Genomic DNA, 24,265 nt, shown 5'->3' on the forward strand with positions numbered 1-24,265 from the left:
CCCACTGGTGATATAACTCAGACACTGGAAGTTGAACCCTCTAATGAACAACCACGAAGGGACTCGAACCCTTAATCTTCTGATCCGAAGTCAGACGCCTTATCCATTAGGCCACGCAGTCACCTTGCAGGATCAGCCAGAGATGTGCTCTCGACTGAAGATGATGTAAGTACTTCAGAAGAGAAGTAGAACTAAAATGAAGTGTCAAATGATCTGGCTCAGTAGGATATCGAAGGTCCCACTGGTGATATAACTCAGACACTGGAAGTGGAATCCTCTAATGAACAACCACGAAGGGACTCGAACCCTCAATCTTCTGATCCGAAGTCAGACGCCTTATCCATTAGGCCACGCGGTCACCTTGTAGGATCAGCCAGAGATGTGCTCTTGACTGAAGATGATGTAAGTACTTCAGAAGAGAAGTAGAACTAAAATTAAAGGTATATGCCGGGGCTCAGTAGGACATCGAAGGGCCCACTGGTGACGTAACTCAAACACTGGAAGTTGAACCCTCTAATGAACAACCACGAAGGGACTCAAACCCTCAATCTTCTGATCCGAAGTCAGACACCTTATCCATTAGGCCACGCGGTCACCTTGTAGGACTAACCCGAGATGTGCTCTCGACTGTAGATGATGTAAGTACTTCAGAGGAGAAGAAGAACTAAACTTATGGGTGACATGACCTGGTTCAGTAGGGCATCAAAGGGCCCACTGGTGATATAACTCAGACACTGGAAGTTGATTCCTCTAATGAGCAACCATGACGGGACTCGACCCCTCAATCTTCTGATCCGAAGTCAGACGCCTTATCCATTAGGCCATGCGGTCACCTTGTAGGACTGGCGAGAGATGTGCTCTCGACTGCAAATGATGTAAGTACTTCAGAAGAGAAGTGGAACTAAACTTATGGGTGACATGACCTGGTTCAGTAGGACATCAAAGGGGCCACTGGTTATATAACTCAGACACTGAAAGTTGAATCCTCAAATGAACAACCACGAAGGGACTCAAACCCTCAATGTCATCATCCGAAGTCAGACACCTTATCCATTAGGCCACGCTGTCACTGTGCAGCGCATCATAAAAATGTGAACTCGACCCTTCCACGTCGAGGGAATTATAGGTGCAGGAATCCCGCCATCCGGAAAACTACGTAAAAATTTAGTCCCCTTGGCAAGCAAAGTGAAAAGTTATACGAAACGTGAGATACAAAGATAACTTTTCCATGTACAAATGTCCTGTATGCAGTTATGAATTACCTAAATTTTTATGAAGCAGCACCAGAGACCTTCAAGTGATTTTTTTCCCCCAGCAAAGCACAGTCTTTCATCGGTGCGTTTGGTTGTGGTCTGCTGGATGGATGGTGTTGGCTGTTACTGTAGCTAGGTTTAGGATCAGAAGGGATCATCTAAGTATTTCCATGCGTGTGTGTTCATTGTGCGTGTAGAATGGTGGTGCGTAGTGTGTGTGGTGCGTAGTTCTGTAGGCATACCTCAGTAAGGTTTGCATGTTTCGGTGAAAATGCCCCCTCTCCTTCATGATAGGAACATTTCAAAAAGTTTTTTTAAAGCTTTTTGTACTGAAATCCTCATTATTTTATGGAACCAAATTATGACGGATGATACTTTCAGGAATATCTCAGGAAAACTGTAGAGCCGGGACACTCCGTAGGCACAGTAGTGGATGGGGTGGGGGCGGGGCAAAACAATTTAATCCACACTGTGCAAGATTAAGAAGAGAAGTAGAACTAAAATTAAAGGTATATGCCGGGGCTCAGTAGGACATCGAAGGGCCCACTGGTGACGTAACTCAAACACTGGAAGTTGAACCCTCTAATGAACAACCACGAAGGGACTCAAACCCTCAATCTTCTGATCCGAAGTCAGACACCTTATCCATTAGGCCACGCGGTCACCTTGTAGGACTAACCCGAGATGTGCTCTCGACTGTAGATGATGTAAGTACTTCAGAGGAGAAGAAGAACTAAACTTATGGGTGACATGACCTGGTTCAGTAGGGCATCAAAGGGCCCACTGGTGATATAACTCAGACACTGGAAGTTGATTCCTCTAATGAGCAACCATGAAGGGACTCGACCCCTCAATCTTCTGATCCGAAGTCAGACGCCTTATCCATTAGGCCATGCGGTCACCTTGTAGGACTGGCGAGAGATGTGCTCTCGACTGCAAATGATGTAAGTACTTCAGAAGAGAAGTGGAACTAAACTTATGGGTGACATGACCTGGTTCAGTAGGACATCAAAGGGGCCACTGGTTATATAACTCAGACACTGAAAGTTGAATCCTCAAATGAACAACCACGAAGGGACTCAAACCCTCAATGTCATCATCCGAAGTCAGACACCTTATCCATTAGGCCACGCTGTCACTGTGCAGCGCATCATAAAAATGTGAACTCGACCCTTCCACGTCGAGGGAATTATAGGTGCAGGAATCCCGCCATCCGGAAAACTACGTAAAAATTTAGTCCCCTTGGCAAGCAGTGAAAAGTTATACGAAACGTGAGATACAAAGATAACTTTTCCATGTACAAATGTCCTGTATGCAGTTATGAATTACCTAAATTTTTATGAAGCAGCACCAGAGACCTTCAAGTGATTTTTTTCCCCCAGCAAAGCACAGTCTTTCATCGGTGCGTTTGGTTGTGGTCTGCTGGATGGATGGTGTTGGCTGTTACTGTAGCTAGGTTTAGGATCAGAAGGGATCATCTAAGTATTTCCATGCGTGTGTGTTCATTGTGCGTGTAGAATGGTGGTGCGTAGTGTGTGTGGTGCGTAGTTCTGTAGGCATACCTCAGTAAGGTTTGCATGTTTCGGTGAAAATGCCCCCTCTCCTTCATGATAGGAACATTTCAAAAAGTTTTTTTAAAGCTTTTTGTACTGAAATCCTCATTATTTTATGGAACCAAATTATGACGGATGATACTTTCAGGAATATCTCAGGAAAACTGTAGAGCCGGGACACTCCGTAGGCACAGTAGTGGATGGGGTGGGGGCGGGGCAAAACAATTTAATCCACACTGTGCAAGATTAAACCCCCCCCCCCCAGGCGAATTTTGTGTGGCTAGTGCTGCTGATGAGCTTTGGTCCTTGGCCAAGAGTGGGGAGCAAAAAATTATGGGAGAACCCAGAGTTAGCTGGCATGGCCTTGGGGGGCTTCTCCCAGATTGTGCATCAGGAATCGATCACATATTGCATTTAATTAGAAACATTTTAAAGTTTCGACTAATCGAGTTCACTTTTAGCACTAATGTGACGGAAAGGCTGGCAGCACGTCTGTAATTTTTGCTATGAGTTCTGTAGAAGCAGATTGTCTGATATGTGAATCAGCACGCCCTCTAGTGGCACAGAAGCGCATGTTAGGGCAGTAGTGCGTTCATGTAGCCTTGTTAAAGGAGACCTATTATGCTCCTCTGCAATGTTCATAATTTTAATTTAGGGCTCTATTATAATAGATTTACAGACATCAGTGCTCCAAAAACACAATTTTTCTCATTCTATACATCTCAATTCTGAAACACTCCCGTGTCTCTAAGCCCCACCCCCGATGAACCCAGTGTGTTCTGATTAGTCACTTTGCCCACACCTAGACACCTTGTAGTCTGCAGACAGATCCTTCTTTCCTGAACAGCTGTAAAAATGACTATGAATGAATGAATGTTACATTTATATAGCGCTTTTCAAGACACCCAAAGTTCTTTACACAAGCAATGGGGAGCCGCTTCAGCTACCGTCACTGTGTAGCCCCCACCTGGATGATGCAATGGCAGCCGTTCTGCGCCAGTACACTTTATTTTTAGATCTTTGTGCTTTTGGTAATATTGACTGGGGGTGGTATGGTAGCACACACCTCTGGGATCTGGGTTCAAGTTTCTACCATGGCTCCCTGTGTGGAGTTTGCATGGTTGTTGTACAACACCCACCCCACCCCCCAAATTGTCTGTAGGTATGAATGAGAGGTGAGTGTCCTCTCCACCGTGGTCTTTATGCTACTATTCACTATTCATTTACAATAATTTGGGGGCTCGATTTTGTGGATTCAATATTATTTTGGTCTGACAGTTTGTGACCACTGTCCCTAACTTGCACTCTTTAGCACATTGGGAAAAACCTCTATATAAACTTGAACTTAATTACAATTTTTCTCAGTCACTTTGGTACATTTGTCGGATTCGAATTGAAAATTTTAAAACTATTTGTCCGTCCTCCACATCATTGAGTCACTTGCGTGCATCATACAAACAATTTCACATGCTTTTGGGGAAAAATGCAAATGCTTTGGCACATTCATGCAAAAATGTGCAATTGTTTGCTGTTTCCTGCATTATCAATTGCTTCTGTCATGTTGATCAAATTGTATTGTATTCATTGTCTGCTGAATAGTCTTACTGCTCCATACATCTAGACATTAGTTCATTGAATAAATCGTTACATGCAAGATGATTGAACCTGTTATCATAATCTGTCAAGCATATTTTCTATACATTCCTATTGCCCTTCTTTTTGTGAATGTGTCCTGAATTGATGAATTGCTCTCAGATGTATCTTGACATTCACCAATGGAGGGGAATGTTTGAAACATTACCTGTGCCATGCACTGCACAGCGGCCGCGTGGCCTAATGGATAAGGCGTCTGACTTCGGATCAGAAGATTGTGGGTTCGAGTCCCTTCGTGGTCATTTATTTGGGGATTCAACTTCCAGACTCTGAGTTATATCACCAGTGATCAATCGTTTCAGAGGGCATCTCATGAACCTTCAATTGGCCAGCATATACTGACGAAGCACAGCACATTCTTACTATATCTGACAATGGAAGAACATGAATTCCCCATTCCTTAACCCGACAGAGAAGCTCCACTTAGTATGGAGGTGGAAGGTTTACAACAGGCAGCCACATACTCAGATGATCCTGCTGGTTGCCATGGATGCAGCATGTGAGGACATCACAACAGACGCCTGCAGAGGCCGGATACGACATTCCAAAACATTCTTTCCACGCTGCATTGCGAGGAAAGATACCCCTTGTGATGTTGATGAGAATCTGAGCCCTGAAAGACAGAAACGACAGGAGGTGCAGAAAACTACACTGTATTTCCCCGTATAGCGCTGCATGTGTGATTCTGCCTAAATTTACATTTCTATATTTTTCTTTTTTTTCCTTTCTGCTACGGAGTGCTGTAAAACTGTCAAGAAATTATAGTACATACAGTAATGTGTAACTTTGTACTGTTGAAATTGATATATGCCGTGCAGAAAAAGTATAGTTTTGTGCTATATTTCAACCATTCTCATCAAACCCAAAGCCAAAGTTTACATCAGAAAATTCTTAGAGAGTACAACGTTATATGGCAATATGGCTAAGTGTTTTGGAAACCATGACACAAGGACTCTTCATTCTGATGGCACTGACATGTTCATTGACAAAAGGTGTTTACTGCTGAGAGATAAACGAAAGATTTTGAGAAAGTTACAGACTTTCGCAAGTGATCCATTGTGTGCTGCTCTTTGAACAAATTGTTTCATGAAATTACTGATTCGCAGATGTTGTTTTCTCAATTGCATTGGGCACATTTCTCAAATAACAACTAACATTTGCAACTAACAACCAGTGTAATCCCCACATCACTTCTGCACAACAGAACATCATTTCCCATTGACACAAATTTCAAATTGTCATTGTATAATTCTCATCATTTGGCACAGTTTTTGACTGCTTTATTCTTGTTGGCCAAATGGATTATGTAGTTTACCATTGTAATAATTTAACACCCAAAACTATATATGTTTGTGATCATCGTGTTGCCACCACAGGCAAAATCAAAATCAAACTTTCAGAACAGTTCAAGAATACATTCCACAAATTGCAGTGATACAGCATTCTTGTGTTTTTGATTCCCACAGTACATGCCTTTGTTGCCATTTTGTTGGTGAACTGTTTGACTTTTTTGTTTGCTATTGTACTATGCCTTGAGATTTGAAAAATGTATATGTACATGTGAATGCCTTCTACTGCCAGTGAACTTTACATAATTTAGTTTTTCTCAGGCTTTTACAGCTTAACCTTACCGTCATGCTATTTGCATGAATTATTTTGAGAAATGCTCTTACAGTCACGAGAAAGTTGAGTATGTTTCATGAAGTGTGCCAAAGCCATCGAGGCAAACTAATAAGGGCGATTCAAGGAATGTACCAAAGAGACTGAGAAAAACTCTAACTGAATAGAGAAGCTGCCTGGTTAGTTAGTGAAACTACAACATTTGGTCTTATGTCCTTGGCACTGAAATCTTCCTCTGAAATGTGTGATGTGAACTGAGGCTGCGTGTTTGGCATGTTTGGCTGCAGAGAGGTGTGGGGCTGCCTTCTGGTCACTGCTTGGTGATGAATTGGATTTGGTGCCCAAGGACAACCCCAGATGGGCCAGGCAGACCCAGACCGGCATTCAGGCTTTGCTGGCAATGTCTGCCTGAAGCTTTCGTGTAAGTTTTCAGCTCATACCTCCAACATAACTCTTCCCACAGTCTGAATTGAGTTGGAAACTGTTCTGTGGAAGCCTGGGCATGCCTGGGATACCCTGCCAGCGTAACACTCCCTCAGCAGGCTATAAAAGTGGCTTGCAGACACAGATGCTGCTCATTGGGTGAATACAGACCTGATAGCATGTATGTATTGGTTTCAGAATGTAGCACTGCCTCAGTAGCAATGTAACAAGTGAGCTAGATACTATAGACATTTCCAGGATGATTGACGAGACATATCAACCGACACCAATGTCGTAACAGCCGTGATACATTCTGCGATATTTGTGGCGAATATATGCTTGCGCCTCAGAGATTCTCAATGACCGCTCTTGTGAAGAAAGTATATCTGTGCTTCGGCTGTAAAATCGGCGATCAAGACAAGGAATGGGCGCCTCTCATTAGTTGTGCGACATGTGCTGTCTGTCTGAGACCCTGCCTCAGAGGCACTCGAAAGACAATGTCGGTTTGCTGTCCCAATGATACAGCGAGAACAGAAGGGCCATGTGACGGACTGTTACTTCTGTCCGTCTATATGTCTGGCTTGTCTGCCAAAAACAAGAAGTGAATTGAATACCCTAATCTGCTGTCAGCAATGACACCCGTGCCACATGACCACAGTCTTCCAATTCCGAAACCACTAGAGGAATGTACCTTAGACGAACCAGAGGAAGAAACTGCAATGCAGGGAACTGGCAGGGACGCTGATCCGGATTTTGAACCGTGCTCATCAGAGTCGTGATGGAGAGGTGGCTCTGAGGCTAGGGAACTGTGCCAGTAAATGGAAGGTTGCTGGTTCAAATCCTCTGAACGTCCAGAGTGATTCTATGCTGTTGGACCCTTGAGCTTGGCCCTTAACCTGCAATTGTTTCACCCTGGGTATGATGTTAGTGTACATCTAGCCCTGCAAGAAGGTCCTCCACCTTACAGGGAATAACTTGGGGGTTAGTGGCAGGATTGGCACTCCAGCCACTGGAAAAAACCTCACACTGGTCCATTTAGATTATCCAATCATAAAATGATCATATAAATGATCTGGTCAGCGATTTGGGTCTGTCGAGAACAAAAGCCGAATTGCTGGGTTTGAGACTGCAGGGATTTCTGCTGACAACTGTTGGACACTGCAAGGTGATACACCTGGCATCAAATACAAATCAAGAACAGAACATTTCTAATTATGTTTAACTTCATAGCACAAGTGAAACATAAACGTGATTAAACATGTTATTGCCAGTAAACAGTTAACTGTCTATTTCTCAGAGTTCCTACGTGATGCAGCAAAACCAGAACTGTGCAAACCCCAAAGGTACCTGTCACAATCAGCAAAAACTTTTCAGGAAGCAAAACCTTTCGAAAAATTTGTTGTGCAGTGTTATCAAACTGCATAGTGCATTTATGAACACCTTTATGTTCGAACATGGTACTCATTATGGACAAACCATGATTAGCAGAGAAGTTGAATAACAGAGCACCAGTCAGGTTCAGATTGGGCAGATCATGTCTCCCAATAACACCCTTCCAGGCTTCACTGTCGCTACTCACATGCGTGTTCAAATTCCCCGGCAGAACAATGGAGTCCCCAGTGAGGGGACCCTCCATTACCCCAGCCAAACTCACAAAGACTCTGAACTGGTGTTTGGTGCGTACACACAGACAACAGTCAGAGCCCATCCTGACCCGAAGGTGAAGGTAGGTGACCCTCTCGTTCACTGTGGTAAACTCCAGCACCCCAGCACTGAACTGGGGGGTTATAAAGAAAACCCACCCCTACCCAGTGCCTCTTACCATGGGCAACTCCAGAATGGAAGAGTCAAGACCCTCTGCAAGAGATTGATTTCAGTGCCCGAGCCATGCCTTGAGGTGAACCTGACTACATCTAGCTGGTGTCTCTCTAGCCCCTGCACCAGCTCAGGCTCCTTTACATTCCTTGTACCAAGGGTCACCAAGGGTACCCCCCCCACCAAGAGCAACTTCCCCCCGATAACATAACCCCCAGGATCAGAGAGGCACAGAAAACACCTCCACACCAATGAAAGGGGCATTTTATGGAGGGTTTGCAATTAATTCTACATGATAAATGAACCTTCTAGTAAATCTGTTATATATGTACACTGAACAAAAATATAAACGCAACACTTTTGTTTCTGCTCCCATTTTTCATGAGATGGACTTAAAGATCTACAATTCATTCCAGATACACAATATTACCATTTCTCTCAAACATTTCTCACAAATCAGTCTAAATGTGTGATAGTGAGCACTTCTGCTTTGCTGAGATAATCCATCCCACCTCACAGGTGTGCCACATCAAGATGCTGATCTGACATCATGGGTAGTGCACAGGTGTACCTTATACTGCCCACAATAAAAGGCCACCCTGGAATGTGCAGTTTTGTCTCTGTAAGGGAGAGGATTCCCTTACTATTTTATTGTAATTGATAGTATGTTAGTGATGCACTCTTTCTTTATTTTAATAAATAGTATTTTATTTAGCATGGTACTTTACCCAGGGATTTGCATAGGAGAACAGGGGCATACAGGGGTTTGCTGGTTTATTGGATCTTGAAGTCAGTTGGTGGCCTTGGTTCGGATCCTGCGCAGTGCCTCCTCATCAAGGAAGGTGGTGGGGTCTGTGAAAAGGAATGGTGATTGAGGGAGAATGTGTTTACCAGTAAGAACAATTGATGCAAAGAACTGATTGTAAGATGTGGTTACTCACCTTTCTTCTTGTGTTTCTCCAAGGTGTTTGGGCAAATATGTCCCCTGGGTCCAGACACCATTTAAAGGTTCCGGGAGAGACCAGGGCTTAAGGGAGAGGGGGGAATCTGTTGTGCTGGGGATTTTGGGTTTTATAATATGGGGTTTGTGTAAGATTAAAGAGGGAGATATGTATTAATATGAATGTTAAATGTAGTTAAGTATATATGTAGGTTGATGTGTTGTGTATTATGGTGGAAGGGGGGAATTTAAGAAACTACCTGTGAGTGGAAGAATGGTTTAGTCGGTGACAGCTGGAAGTATTTAAGGCTGCCAGTTGTCAGAGGGTTTTTTCTGTTCTTCTGTTGTGCTGTAAAGATGCTAGATGTGAAGTTCTTGTAGGAAGAGCTGCATGGAAAATAAAGATGTGTTGTTCCACTGCATTTGGGGAAGTCTTCTCACTGTAAATCCAGCCGCTGCAGGTCTCCATATGACAAGTGGTGTCAGAAGTGTGTCGTCCATGCCACAGTGAGAGGATGATGACAAGAGGTGGAAGAAAGCCAGGTCAAGAGGAGCAGCCTGATGAAGGAGTTGGAGCTTCATCTGAGCTAGAGGCCATAGCAGCAGCAAGCTCTGAAGACAAATGGGAGGAGCTGATGGGGATGGTGAAATCCCTGGTTAGGTCTCAAGCAGCCAGAGACCAGAGGTGGGAGAAAGATTGGTCACGTCAGGAGCAAAGGTGGAAAAGTATACAGCACCAATTTCAGCAAATACAGCTACAAGTTAATGCGGTAATTGATAAGCCGGAGCCATCAGAGGTGCCAGTACCCTGTACAACGTCTGAAGAGCAGGAACAGGCAGTTAATAGTGAAGAGGTGCAAGTGGCCCACGGGTCTAGGTCTTCAATTAAACCTAAACTGTTCCCTCTGTCACCAGAAGAGGATATTGAACATTTTCTGACCACGTTTGAAAGGATGGCAAACGTGTGTCGATGGCCCAGAGATGAGTGGGCTATTCGTTTGGTCCCTTTGTTGACAGGTAAAGCTCGTACAGCTTACATTCTTATGGACTTAATAGATTCTGAGGACTATGATAAAGTGAAGGAAGCAATCTTGGCAAAATATGAGATCACTGCGGACACCTATAGATGCCGCTTCAGATCCCTGAAAGTTGAAGCAGGTGAGACGCCACGTGAACTGTATGTAAGGTTGAAAGACTTGTTTTTAAGATGGATTAAACCTGAAAAATTAACTGTAGAAGAAATATCTGAGCAGATAATTCTGGAGCAGTTTTTGAGAATGGTTAATCCAGAGTTGGAGATCTGGATACGTGAGCGTGACCCGAGGACGGCAAAGGAAGCAGCCAGCCTCGCGGAGGTTTTCACTGCAGCTAGAAAGGGAAGCAGGAGCATCCATTTCAGCCGGGAGACCCACTATGCCCAATCAAGTAAGTCCATTGGGGGTGAACAGGGGTCTGGTCAAATGCAGGCTAGGGATTTTTCTAGCTCTAGGCAGTTTCCTTCCAATAGACCTTATAATGTGAAGAAATCCTTTAAATCTTCAGTTCAGGATATTGAATGTTATCATTGTCATAATTTTGGTCATACACAACAATTTTGTCCGGCCCTTAAGTCAAAACCATCTCTTTTGTGTGCAGTTCCAAGGCCAGCTGTAGAGCCGGTAGGAAAGGAAGCTTGTACTGTCCCTGTGTTAATTAATGGGCGAAAAGAAGAAGCATTGCTTGACTCTGGCTGTTTTCAAACGCTAGTACATTCTAGCATAATTTCAGGAGAAAAGTTAAGTGGGGGGGGGACTACGATAAGGTGTGTGCATGGAGATGAATATAGGTATCCCACTGCGGAGGTTTACCTGACGGTGGGAGGGCAGACCTACTTGTTAGTGGTAGCTGTGGTTCCCAGTCTGCCATATTCAGTAATACTTGGTAATGACATTCCCACTCTTTTTGATCTGATATATCAGTCAGATTATGGCCCTCAGGGGAGTAGTGAGAAAGATATTCAAGGCTCAGGTGATGAAGCTGGAGGTTTACTTCCTCTAGAGGGGACAGTTGATTCACGGAAATCCTGTCATGTAGTCACAAGAGCACAAAGGGCAAAGGAAATGATGCGAGAGCTACCTTTTTTTGAGGACTCTCTGGAGATGGAGCCAGGAAAGATTAGGAAGTCGAGGGCTCAGAAGAGAAGGGAAAAGTTCAAAAGCTCAGGGGAGAAGGGTATAACATTGTTCCCTAAGCCAAATAATCAACTTGAGTTTGACGTTCCCTCAGATTTAGGTGCACTCCAAAGAAGCGACCCGACTCTAAAACCCTGGTATGAGAAGGTAACGGAGGTAGAGGGAGTTAGTCAAGGTCAGGTAAGTTGTCTTGCAGATACTATGTATTTGATTAAGGGAGGCATCTTGTATCAGAGGAAGGGGAAGTGTGAAGCAATGGCACTCCCTCAACAGTTTAGAAACAAAGTTATGGATTTGGGTCATTCAATTCCATGGGCAGGTCATATGGCTTTGTATAAAACACTGAATAGGATCAGTAGCCGGTTTGTTTGGCCAGGGATGTATGTACAGGTTTCTGAGTTCTGTCGTTCTTGTGAAAAATGTCAGTTGACCTCGGGCAAAGGAGTAGCGCCAGCCCAGTTGCAACCATTACCAATTATTGAAACACCTTTTGAGAGGCTAGGCATGGATATTGTGGGTCCTTTAGAGAGGAGTTCCACAGGCCATCGCTATATATTGGTTATATGTGACTATGCGACACGGTTTCCGGAGGCCTTTCCACTCAGATCAATTAAAGCTCGTCATGTTGCTAATTGTCTGCTGCAGCTTTTCTCGAGGGTAGGGATACCAAGAGAAATTTTGACGGATTGTGGCACGAACTTTCTATCCAAGTTGTTGCAGCAAGTTTATAAGCTGTTAGGGATAAAGGGACTTAAGACCACCCCTTATCACCCCCAAACGGACGGGCTAGTGGAGAGATACAACCAGACTCTCAAAAATATGCTGCGCAAGTTTGTTTCTGATACAGGTGCTGACTGGGATCAATGGCTGCCTTACCTTCTGTTTGCCTACCGAGAGGTCCCACAGGTTTCTACTGGCTTCTCACCTTTTGAACTGTTGTATGGTTATCAAGTGAGAGGCCCACTGGATCTGCTTAAGGACTGTTGGGAGGATTCTAAAGCAGAGGGTGAAAACATCGCTGCTTATGTCATCAACATGAGAGAGAGATTGAAGAGAATGGCATCGTTGGTGCAGGACAACATGAAAGCAGCACAAAAACATCAGAAGACATGGTATGATCAGAAGGCGAGGGATAGAGGCTTTGTTCCGGGCCAGAAAGTACTGTTGTTGCTTCCTACCAGCGATAACAAGTTGTTGACAAAATGGCATGGGCCATATGAAATTGTCAGGCAAGTAAGTAAAGTCACTTATGAATTGAATATGCCAGAAAGAGCTAAAAAATATCAGACATTTCATGTGAACTTGTTGAAAGAATTCCACAGCCGACAAGGGCCGGTCCATCAGTTACTGGTGCGTTCAGTTAGGGATGAGGAGGTGACGGAGAGGTTTTTTCCAACTAACACTGCAGATTGTACTTCGGTTGACCTTTCTCATTTGTCCCCTACGGAGCAGGTTGATATAAAACCACTCGTGGATCCACAGCTCTTTCGAGAGACGCCAGGGTTTACATCGCTGGTTCAACATAACATACGGGTGAAGGAGGACGCACCCGGTCGTCAAAATAGTTACAGGATTCCAGAACGGTTGGTGCCAGTGCTGAAGAAGGAGATAAAACTGATGTTGGATCTAGGAATTATTGAGGGGTCGAGTAGTGAGTGGTGCAGTCCGATTGTCTTGGTACCGAAAAAAGATGATACCTTGAGATTCTGTATTGATTTCAGATATTTGAATGCAGTATCCAGGTTTGATCCCTACCCAATGCCCAGGGTAGATGACCTGTTGGAGAGGGTTGGATCAGCAAGGTATATCACGACACTGGATCTGTGTAAGGGTTACTGGCAAGTGGCGTTGGCACCAGAAGCGAAAGAACTGACGGCCTTCAAAACTCCGTTTGGTATGTACCAATTTAAAGTCATGCCATTTGGGCTTCAAGGGGCACCAGCGACGTTCCAACGATTAATGGATCATGTACTGAGGGATGTGTCAGCATTTTCTGCAGCTTATCTGGACGACGTGGTGGTGTACAGTGAGTCCTGGGAAGAGCATGGTATGCATTTACAGAAGGTGCTACATTGCATCAGAATGGCTGGATTGACTATTAACCCCAAGAAGTGTTCCATAGCCCAGAGAGAAGTGGAGTACTTGGGCTTTGTGGTTGGCTCTGGGAAGATAAAGCCACAGGTTGGGAAGATCGAAGCAATCCAGGCTTTCCCTGTTCCGATGACGAAGAGGAAGGTGAGAGGTTTTCTGGGCCTGGTAGGCTGGTACAGGAAATTCATACCTTCTTTTGCAGAGCGATCTGCTGCACTGAATGACCTCACGAAGGGCTCAGCCCCCAACAAAGTACGGTGGACAGAAGAATGTGAGCAAGCATTTAGAGATCTCAAGGAAGCAGTTTGCACATATCCGGTCCTACACAGTCCAGACTTCAATAGGCCATTCATCTTGCAAACGGATGCTTCAGGAGTGGGCCTTGGAGCAGTTCTTCAGCAAGAAGTGGATGGTGAAAGAAGGCCTGTGGTGTTTCTGAGTCGGAAACTACTGGACAGGGAGACGAGGTATTCGACGGTGGAGAAAGAGTGTTTGGCCATGAAATGGGCTGTTGAGGCCTTGAGGTATTATCTTCTGGGACGTCATTTCACCCTAGAGACGGATCATCGCGCTCTCCAGTGGTTGAACCGCATGAGGGATGCAAATGTTCGCATTGCAGGATGGTACCTGGCTTTGCAGCCTTATGACTTTACGGTCCAGTATAGGCCAGGGAAGTCAAATGTGGTTGCTGATTGTTTATCTAGGATGACAGAGGACTGAGGTGCTCGCGCTTAAGAGAGGGGGGAGGAAATGTAAGGGAGAGGATTCCCTTACTATTTTATTGTAATTGATAGTATGTTAGTGATGCACTCTTTCTTTATTTTAATAAATAGTATTTTATTTAGCATGGTACTTTACCCAGGGATTTGCATAGGAGAACAGGGGCATACAGGGGTTTGCTGGTTTATTGGATCTTGAAGTCAGTTGGTGGCCTTGGTTCGGATCCTGCGCAGTGCCTCCTCATCAAGGAAGGTGGTGGGGTCTGTGAAAAGGAATGGTGATTGAGGGAGAATGTGTTTACCAGTAAGAACAATTGATGCAAAGAACTGATTGTAAGATGTGGTTACTCACCTTTCTTCTTGTGTTTCTCCAAGGTGTTTGGGCAAATATGTCCCCTGGGTCCAGACACCATTTAAAGGTTCCGGGAGAGACCAGGGCTTAAGGGAGAGGGGGGAATCTGTTGTGCTGGGGATTTTGGGTTTTATAATATGGGGTTTGTGTAAGATTAAAGAGGGAGATATGTATTAATATGAATGTTAAATGTAGTTAAGTATATATGTAGGTTGATGTGTTGTGTATTATGGTGGAAGGGGGGAATTTAAGAAACTACCTGTGAGTGGAAGAATGGTTTAGTCGGTGACAGCTGGAAGTATTTAAGGCTGCCAGTTGTCAGAGGGTTTTTTCTGTTCTTCTGTTGTGCTGTAAAGATGCTAGATGTGAAGTTCTTGTAGGAAGAGCTGCATGGAAAATAAAGATGTGTTGTTCCACTGCATTTGGGGAAGTCTTCTCACTGTAAATCCAGCCGCTGCAGGTCTCCATATGACAGTCTCACAGCAAAATGCCACAGATGCCACAAGCATTGAGGGAGTGTGCAATTGGCATGCGGACAGCAGGAATGTCAACCAGATCTGTTGCTCGTGCATTGAATGTTCATTTCTCAACCATAAGCCGTCTCCAAAGGCGTTTCAGAGAATATGGCAGTACATCCAACCGGCCTCACAACCGCAGACCACGTGTAACCACACCAGCCCAGGACCTCCACATCCAGCAGGTTCACCTCCAAGATCGTCTGAGACCAGCCACTCAGACAGCTGCTGAAACAATTGGTTTGCATAACCAAACACTTTCTGCACAAACTGTCAGAAACCGTCTCAGGGAAGCTCAACTGCATGCTCGTCGTCCTCATCGGGGTCTTGACCTGACTCCAGCTCGTCGCCGTAACAGACTTGAGTGGGCAAATGCGCACATTCGATGGCGTCTGGCACGTTGGAGAGGTGTTCTCTTCACGGATGAATCTCGGTTTGCATTGTTCAGGGCAGATGGCAGACAGCGTGTGTGGCGTCGTGTGGGTGAGCGCTTTGCTGATGTCAATGTTGTGGATCGAGTGGCCCATGGTGGTGGTGGGGTTATGGTATGGGCAGGCATCTGTTATGGACGAAGAACACGGGTGCATTTTATTGATGGCATTTTGAATGCACAGAGATACCGTGATGAGATCCTGAGGCCCATTGTTGTGCCATACATCCATGAACATCACCTCAGGTTTCAGCAAGATAATGCACGGCCCCATGTTGCAAGGATCTGTACACAGTTCTTGGAAGCTGAAAATGTCCCAGTTCTTGCATGGCCAGCATACTCACCGGACATGTCACCCGTTGAGCATGTTTGGGATGTGCTTGACCGGCGTATACGACAGCGTGTACCAGTTCCCACTAATATCCAACAACTTCGCACAGCCATTGAAGAGGAGTGGACCAACATTCCACAGGCCACAATTGACAATCTGATAAACTCTATGCGAAGAAGATGTGTTGCATTGCATGAGGCAAATGGTGGTCACACCAGATACTGACCGGTTCTGAGTCCCCAGACCCCCAATAAAGCAAAAAACTGCACATTCCAGGGTGGCCTTTTATTGTGGGCAGTATAAGGTACACCTGTGCACTACCCATGATGTCAGATCAGCATCTTGATGTGGCACACCTGTGAGGTGGGATGGATTATCTCAGCAAAGCAGAAGTGCTCACTATCACACATTTAGACTGATTTGTGAGAAATGTTTGAGAGAAATGGTAATATTGTGTATCTGGAATGAATTGTAGATCTTTAAGTCCATCTCATGAAAAATGGGAGCAGAAACAAAAGTGTTGCGTTTATATTTTTGTTCAGTATATGTGTGTATATATATAAAACAACATGGTTTAAATACGTTTTATATATTTTACAATGACAATATTGGTATAATGTATCAGAAAGTTTAATAAAGAATATAGGTGAAGTTCAATGTCCCATTTAAATATACCTTTAAATATTCTTAACATTTGCGTCACTGGAAATGCACAACTTCGCCATGGACAGAAATTTTAGATTTTAAAAAAGGAAAAAATTTATTAAGGCATAAAAAATAATTTTTTTCTTAAACCAAGAGAGCCAAAATAATACAATTGTTCTGCTCTGAGGTTACAATGTTTATAAATTTGGAAAATAAAATATATTTGTTTTAAAATTTCTTCAATTTTACAAATTGCCAACAGGTTTACATGGGCATCAACTAAGAAATGAATATAACTGGTCACATAATCTGGGATATTTCTATCATAAAAAGTAAATTACATTAAAAATTGTGAGGAAAATTAGCTACTGCCTTGCAGCATAAACGCATGCAATTTAACTTACAAATAACAAATATTTAAAAATACAACTGCCCTTGAATACACCACTAAAATCCCAGGACATTTATCTGGAAATTCAGTTAAGCCTGGACATTTTCTAATGAGAAAAACCTTTGGATCTTCTTAAAATAAATTTAAATCAGAGTGTTTGGGACCGAAGGTCTCCGTCTCACAGAAGGCGACCACATTCCTAAAGACCAACCCTACAAACTCCTTACAGTCAATTTTATGCCTCCAGGTCAGAGATTTTTTTTACAGCTGCCAAAGCCTTGGGTCACCAAGTAAGGCATCACACAAAAGCCAGTTCAACGGTGACAACACACACAAACACATTTAAACAATGTGTATCTCACTTCTTCCCCCCTCCCCTTCCTGGGAAACAGCAGACCAAAATTTACCAAGAAAGACTGCCTCCAGTAAGACTCCGGAAGACCTTCCCTTGCGTCGTAAGAGAGCATTAACAAAGAACACCATGATTTGCTGACGTCAGCGAGTCCCTGGAATGAAGTTGCGCAAAATGACAGTGTAGAGGAGCTGAACCACAATTAGGGAGAAATAGAGGGTGTGCTCCGAATCCAAATGACACACTGCGTAAAATCCATCCTTCGTACAGCATACATCTTCAGGATGAAAAGCGAATCTCTTACTGCCAAAGCTTCTAATTTTTTTGACAAACAAGATGCCTGCTTACATAAAAGTACCAAACTTAGGTGGGGTCTTCATTTTACCAGAGATGCCAGTAAATACTATACATCCATTCAAAATGATTTTGTTTGAATAAACAATCATCATACTGATAACATTTTGCTCACTGAATGACAGAGGTCAACCCCCTGCAATACACACAGTTATACAGTTGCGCAAAAGACCCATTCAAAACCTGGGATTAAAAAAAAAAAAACATTCAAATTAAAAAATTACAATGAATAATCAATCCATTTTGCTTGCAATTCAGGATACAAGTACAAATACAGATTTCTAAGTTCTAGTCATTTGGGGCAACATTCATACATTAACACCTGTTGATAGTAATGCTTTGGGTTTCTGGAAGCCCTGCATGATCTAGCTGCCACATGCGGTTTTGCTAGTCACTCATTATTTTGTCCCACAATGACTGAATGGCAATTGCAGGAACATTTGAATCACCCTGGGAAAGAGATAGCCCTTGCTTAAATGGTGTTATGGCTTGTCTGATGCCCACACAAGCTTTCCCTGCAGAAACTCGGCCAAGCAAAAACTTGACTGTGTAAGCGGATTCCCTAGAATGGCGTTTCCCAATCCGGTCCTCGGGGACCTGCAGTCAGTCCACGTTTTCGCTAAAAATGTGGACTGTCAGGCAAGGGGCAACCAAGATCCAGGGTGACCCAGATTTAAAAAAAAAAAAAAAAAGTTTAAATAAAAAAAAAAGCAGAAAGCAAACCAGTAATCCATACAGTCGGCAGATTTTAATTTCAGCGTAGAGAGAAGTGAGGTTTCTTGTGTGTCGCTTTCTGAGACCCTTTGCAGTGCATTAAAAAAAAATCATCAATCCAAACGTCTATGATCTTCAAGAACACATGTAAACTGATACAAAACCGACCTACAGCCAAGTACCTCAAAGTGTTATCTGTTGTGCCCCTGAAAACAAAAGCAACACCGCAACACCACTGGGAGAATTCCACTGCATGAAACATGTGCAAGAATTTAATAAAATCTATACAATTTTTTAGTTTAAAAGGCTGCACACGTTGATCTGTTAGTGAACTGATAAGCAGCAAGTTTCTCCTCAATAATGTAAGCAAGTTAACGAATGACAAAAAAAAAAAAAAGAGCCAAACGAATTTGGTAGGTGGCCTGATTCTCTCAGCCCTCCAGAATGTCATGAGGGGAGAGATGCTGAAGCGGACCGACTCACCATGGAAAAGCACAGCAGCAGGAAGCTACCGCACAGAACCAGGACGTTAACTCGGCAAATAAAAAGGGAAGCTCGGAGAACGGTGATATGCTCATGGCGGTTAGTCAGAACTTACACGAGAACCCTACTACAAATCAGGTATTGAGTTTTCTGTGTAGTTATATCAAAATCAAATATACAAGTTTTGGTCAGACGTGTGCGAATGTGCTGTCATGTTGAACGTCGCGATACGCAAACGCAACAAAGTGACAAGGTTATGGCTGTACCCAAAGGTCATTCTGAGAACCCAGCAATACACACTTAGCCATCAAACTAACTGTCCAACAACAAGCACTTTCATCTTCTACTGTGCCTGCACTACTGTCACAAATATTTCCCCTTAGTTCAGGTCAACATGATATCAAGTAAAACATTTATACAGGATAGAACTCTTTAAAAAAATATTTTACCAAAACATTTGATTATTTTCCACTTAGGAAATAAACTTGGAAAAAAAAAACGTAAGAAGTGCATCAGACCTTCACAGCATAATTGAAAAAATAGCTCCAAGTAACAAAATCCTTAACTGAATTTTTGGGTGAAATACCTGCAGAGATCTGTAGCAAGAAAAAAAACAACATTAATCTAAATGAATGACAGCAAAACGGCAAATACATAAGAACGATGCCTGAAGAAAATAAGACGTTTGGGTATTTGCACCCAAAAATTCAATTTTGAAATTTTCTATAGAATGATCCACCACTCACATCAGGCAGCATTGCTTATTGATAACATTATTATGGTGAAGAATAGTATCATTTGTATAATAACAGTTTTAGTGTCATTGCTAAAAATGTTCTTGAGTCCCTCCTACAGCATGTTCACAGCTTGCGTACGGCAGTCGTTTGGTTAGGACAGACTTCCGAATGGCTCCCTCTGCTGGACACTAAGAGAAGATGCGCATGCACTGCGTGACGGGAGACTGACACTCTGGGCACTCTGGATTGGAGGACTGGCAGATTTGGCCAGCACAGTCCATGCAGAAGAGGTTATGTCCACACGGCACCAAGGCCGCTGTCACCTCACTCTCAAAGCACACGCAGCAGTGCCTGCCGGTCATCCCCGCCACCGTGGGTCGACCCCTCGATTGGCCCAGCGGCCCTGGGGCCGTAACCCCACCCTCGGAATCAGTGGGAGAGCCACCAGAGCAGGAGGAATAGCCAGTGGTGCTGCCTCCGCTGCTGCTGCTGGCGGCGGAGAAGCAGGTGCTCACGCCGCCAGCCTGGAGCCAAGAGAGGGTGCCGAGCGGGTCACTCTGAGCACGGCGAGCCAGCGGCTGCTCCAGGGGGGCGGAGTCACCAGGCAGAGTGGGTGACAGACATGGCGTCGCAGCGTCCACACTAAGGGCCCCGCTGTCACGCCGCTGCTGGGCTCCGCTTGCTAGGGGAGCCCAGATGTTGGCACTGCCGAACTCGAAGCCAAGCTCCTCGGCAGTCTGGCTCACCAAAGCCCCGTTGGACTCCCCGTTGAAGCTGAACTTGCTACCAGCGCAAAAAGGACTTGTTGGGCAGCTGGCCTCCGGCGCCCCGCGGGGCCCATCAGAATGCTCAGGGCTCAAGCCGTTGTGGAATGAGCCCCGTGCAGCCTTCCGGCCCGAGTGGCGCAGGGGGGCGGCCGACGTGGGCAGGTGCCTAGACTTGGACCACAAAGGGGCACTGAGGCTCAAAGACCCGAGGCCCTCCAGACTGACATCGGTGCCGTTGCTGTGGAAGTCGGTGTCGCCCTGCAGGTTGATGAAGGCACCGGTGCGCAGTGTGATGTGCGTCTCGATCTCCTCCCGGGCCCTTTCCACATTGTCGGGCATGCCCGTCACCTCAAACACCGGGTCCTTCTCCCGACTCGGTGTAACTATGTAGGTTTGAGTCTGCTGCTGGATGCGCTTGATAGTGGCCCCCTTGGGCCCCACCACCAGTCCCACCACGCGATACGGCACCCGCACCTGGATGGTGATTTGCCCTGGCAGATTAGGGGGCCCCGACAGAGTCCCCCCCGCTCCTGGAGATCCTGCCTTGCAGCGAGACGCGCGAATCATAGAGAAATGCTCGGCTGCAGATAGAATCTCGCATTTGGCCATCTCGACATCTTCCCGGCGCCCTGTCACGATGAACACAGGTGGTTCTCCGCGAACTGGGGTCTTAATGTATGTGTTGGTCTTTGCACGTAGGGCCTTGATCTTGCAGCCTAGGTGAGAATTAAACAGCATCACGTCACATTGCAAAACAGAAAATTACGAACAGTACATTCATATCTAATACAGGCTTGCTTAAGGGCTACAGTAGCGGTGTCATAAAATAAATGAATATTGGGCATGACAAAAACATTTTAACAGAAACAAGATAATTAACACAAGCAGCACGCACATGGCCAAACCCGTATTTGGCACACTGTTTCTTTAAAAACTGATGCCGGACAGCCAATACAAAGCAGAGTGCGTGATGTCATCACGGGAGAAAGCATGGCATTTTCAAACAAAGAACAATGCCATAATGCTACCACAAAAATAGCTACAAATAATTACAAGCAAACGGGGGTACTTAAGTAGGTCTGATGAGTCAATATCAAAAGCAGGCGACGGTGCCCTAAATCTACAACACGACAGCGGCCCAGTCTGGGTGCGAGCACAGCCCGCCCGCAATTATCGACTATATTCAGCATTGAATAAAATACCCATAAGTGCATTCAACCCTGTTCCGACAGTAACAGGAATCAGACTAAAATGAACAATGACTAAGTTTATATTACTCTCTTATGCAACTCCCGTCGGACACTTATCAATACCAAAACACCAAGCGTCAATCGCCAGGCAAAAGCGATGCCATTTTCAAACGCTGGTCTGATTGGCACGTCGCAGGGACTCTTATGATCGCGGTAGCTTTATGCCAGGACATTACCGTACTGATATAAACCCCGCCCGCCCCACAACAAAACAACTAAGCAGGGTTACAGAACTGCTGTATTCATGACATGGCTTGTTGTCAAATGCGACCATCAGCATACCACAAAAAACCTACCGTTTGTGCAACAAAAAAAACAGCACAATTCAATAATCTGAGGTTGCAAAAGAACTCACTTTAAAACTGAATCGTGTGGCAAAGCAAACAAAGGAGCCGTCTACAAGTTCGCATAAGTAACGTTAAGTGTCTGTCGCAGTTTAAGAACAAAGACCGAACAATAAAGTACGGGAAACTGCATTGAGGCCCACTAAAACCGACCAATTTGTTACATGAACAGGTTTAAACTTAATGTACATGGATCTTTAAATATCAGCCAAATTGCCCGATTTGATGCAGCATCACTTAGGTGATATTATGAAGCATGTTGTTATTTCTTTAACACTGACATCTCGGGTCCCGTTCAAATGGTTAAGTCTCGAAACCTTGCACGGCAAAATTTTGGATATGCATGATATATCTCACCTTGTCTCCCGACAATTTCGGCAACATGTTCCGAGCTCGGCACGGGTACGCATTCAGTCATATTAACGCTCCTCTTTCTGCTGCAGTTAGGCTCCATCGGCTGACTATGCGAGCCGACCATGTGGTATCCACCAGGGCCGTAGTATTCCGGGGAAGGAGAGCAGGAAGTCGGGGATCCAAGCGAACCACCGTCGGCAGGTTCCAGTATCGCCAAACCGACATATCCTCCTCCTACGTTATTACAAACCTCGGAAATGGAGCCCGCAGCGTCAAGGGAATCGCCGAGGCCTCCAACACCACAATTCGCCTTTTCCATGAGTGATAGCTGGTCGAAGGCAATTCGCAGCGCTTCCTGATGTTGTTCGTCCGCTGGCTCCAACTCGATTTCCCCAGTGAGGCTGAGTCCCGCGCGCTGGCCGCTAACCATCATCTCACGATCCATAAACTCCGGGTGGAATATAGGACTAGGCATCGCGTACAGGTCCGAACATGAGACTTCAGGCGGAATCGTGCTTAGCCTTGCCCCAAAACGACTCCTGTAAAATCGGTCAAAATAGAAACAATCATTTTTTTGCCCCCCACCCCCCGGATATAAACAGCCCCAAGGTTAGTCAAAATATAGCCTTACTGCCGCCGATTTGCGCGTCGGAATAAACTGCAGCACCACTGATTTTCAGCATATTATCAACCTGCCCTGTAAGTTTCTGCATTGTTCGGAGTGATTACAGTTACCACAAGTCGAAACTCATAGCTTGCCGCCTACGTTATTCCATACATAATTTGAACATCGTTAGTGACTTACTCCTTTTAGTTGACATACTTGCAACATCAAAAGCAAAATAACCATGAAGTAAAAGTAAAACGAATTACTAGCTAGCATCTATCGAGTGCCCTACTGCCTTACTCCGGATAATCACGCTGCCGCTGTCTTTGTTTGAGAAAAGCGCAGCTTTCAGTCGAGCAAACCGTCAATCTAGCGAAGGGACTACAAATCGTGCTTTTTAAGTAATGATTTGAAGACGCGTACACGTACCCTTCCTACGGGGCAATATTTTTGTTCATTTTAGGTTCTACAGTTCTGGATTTGGATGCTGAAATAGCGCGGTAGCTAAGCGAACCATTGAGGGGGACTGAAGAAAACCTTAAAGATCTGTAGCAGTAGAACTGAAAAAATGAACTAAAACCCCACGCGCTGCCATTGCTTTTCATATGGCATCATTCTACTCACAGTTTTGAACAGCTTCGGTGTTTTTGTGCACACGTGAACTCAATATACCTGTATCTAGATTGTGGTTTCCCCTCTTTCCGTTCTCCACCTTTGTCTCGCCAGGATGCACGCTGCTCTGTCCGTTTGCCCGCACGCACCAATGACGTCACATGCGACACAACAATGGGTTCAAAGGTTACAGGACGCACAACGCGTCACACGAGCTTCGACTTTATGATTGAGGAATTTGTATCGGTGTATAATTTATACTGTTCTTTATGACGATATTCTATAGTCTTAGATTCGTTTTTCTATATACCTGCGTAGCTGAAGGTTTTATATAACGCATGGCTTTTTATAATTGTATTTGTGCAATTCGGGTTTTCTTCTTTAAGTTCACGAGTTTAAGGGATTTATGTCTTAAGGTACCAAAAAGAAGTCTAAGTATGGTCTAAATCCTGTTGACGAAAAGCACTAAGGTTTATGCTGTCGTAAAACTTTATGACCAAAATAACTAGAGTTTAAAAAACAAACCGGGTCAACTCTCACCTCAACGGTGGCTTTTCGTCCTACCAAAGCCCATGGTATTGTTTGTATTACTATTTTATGGGTACTATTCAGATGCAGTTCATGTGTGACGCTGTTTGGGACCTGATTTCCAGAAGCTATTGTAAATCATAATAATTCTCAATGAAAATTCACCTTGGAGCATTTATTGCAGACTAATATAAGCACTGGTAAATTTCAGATCCTTTAGTCAAGAAATTTTCATCTTTGGAAACGAAAATAATAATGGAT

General features: G+C 44.5%; 1 protein-coding gene, 1 long non-coding RNA gene and 5 other non-coding genes across 10 annotated transcripts; 1 reads left to right on the top strand and 6 right to left on the bottom strand.

Moving 5' to 3' along the window:
- Positions 1–48: 48 nt before the first annotated feature.
- On the bottom strand, positions 49–121 carry trnar-ucg (transfer RNA arginine (anticodon UCG)). The gene has a single exon. It is a non-coding gene; the product is annotated as a tRNA-Arg (tRNA).
- A 164-nt stretch (positions 122–285) lies between these two features.
- On the bottom strand, positions 286–358 carry trnar-ucg (transfer RNA arginine (anticodon UCG)). The gene has a single exon. It is a non-coding gene; the product is annotated as a tRNA-Arg (tRNA).
- A 163-nt stretch (positions 359–521) lies between these two features.
- Positions 522–594, bottom strand: trnar-ucg (transfer RNA arginine (anticodon UCG)). Its single transcript has one exon. It is a non-coding gene; the product is annotated as a tRNA-Arg (tRNA).
- Positions 595–1,843: 1,249 nt separating this feature from the next.
- trnar-ucg (transfer RNA arginine (anticodon UCG)) lies at positions 1,844–1,916 on the bottom strand. The gene has a single exon. It is a non-coding gene; the product is annotated as a tRNA-Arg (tRNA).
- Positions 1,917–4,628: 2,712 nt separating this feature from the next.
- Positions 4,629–4,701, top strand: trnar-ucg (transfer RNA arginine (anticodon UCG)). The gene has a single exon. It is a non-coding gene; the product is annotated as a tRNA-Arg (tRNA).
- Positions 4,702–8,994: 4,293 nt separating this feature from the next.
- LOC125716834 (uncharacterized) lies at positions 8,995–15,062 on the bottom strand. Of its 3 annotated transcripts, none has more exons than XR_007384412.1 (3): positions 14,850–15,062; positions 9,259–9,344; positions 8,995–9,169 (listed from the first exon to the last, which is right to left on the bottom strand). It is a non-coding gene; the product is annotated as an uncharacterized LOC125716834 (long non-coding RNA). The 3 variants fall into 3 exon arrangements; XR_007384413.1 differs by lacking the exon at positions 9,259–9,344 and adding an exon at positions 14,591–14,676; XR_007384411.1 differs by lacking the exons at positions 8,995–9,169; positions 9,259–9,344 and adding exons at positions 14,322–14,501; positions 14,591–14,676.
- Positions 15,063–18,337: 3,275 nt separating this feature from the next.
- Positions 18,338–23,675, bottom strand: LOC125716833 (RNA-binding protein MEX3B-like). Of its 2 annotated transcripts, none has more exons than XM_048989610.1 (3): positions 23,537–23,675; positions 22,261–22,796; positions 18,338–21,025 (listed from the first exon to the last, which is right to left on the bottom strand). In XM_048989610.1, the coding sequence occupies exons 2-3, from the start codon at positions 22,730–22,732 to the stop codon at positions 19,731–19,733; spliced, it is 1,767 nt and encodes a 588-aa protein (XP_048845567.1). In that variant the 5' UTR covers positions 22,733–22,796; positions 23,537–23,675; the 3' UTR covers positions 18,338–19,730. The 2 variants fall into 2 exon arrangements, with proteins under 2 accessions (XP_048845567.1, XP_048845568.1); XM_048989611.1 differs by having other exon boundaries at positions 23,489–23,628.
- Positions 23,676–24,265: the final 590 nt, after the last annotated feature.

This window comes from Brienomyrus brachyistius, chromosome 21 (assembly GCF_023856365.1).
Source record: "Brienomyrus brachyistius isolate T26 chromosome 21, BBRACH_0.4, whole genome shotgun sequence".
NCBI classification, from domain to species: Eukaryota; Metazoa; Chordata; class Actinopteri; order Osteoglossiformes; family Mormyridae; genus Brienomyrus; species Brienomyrus brachyistius.

What these genes read in the sequence shown, in the direction of transcription:
- LOC125716833 (XM_048989610.1), bottom strand. Translation starts at nt 22,732, where the DNA reads ATGCCTAGTCCTATATTCCACCCGGAGTTTATGGATCGTGAGATGATG. An exon ending in CGAAATTGTCGGGAGACAAG is followed by an intron (nt 21,026 to 22,260) that starts GTGAGATATATC and finishes ATTCTCACCTAG; the next exon opens with GCTGCAAGATCAAGGCCCTA.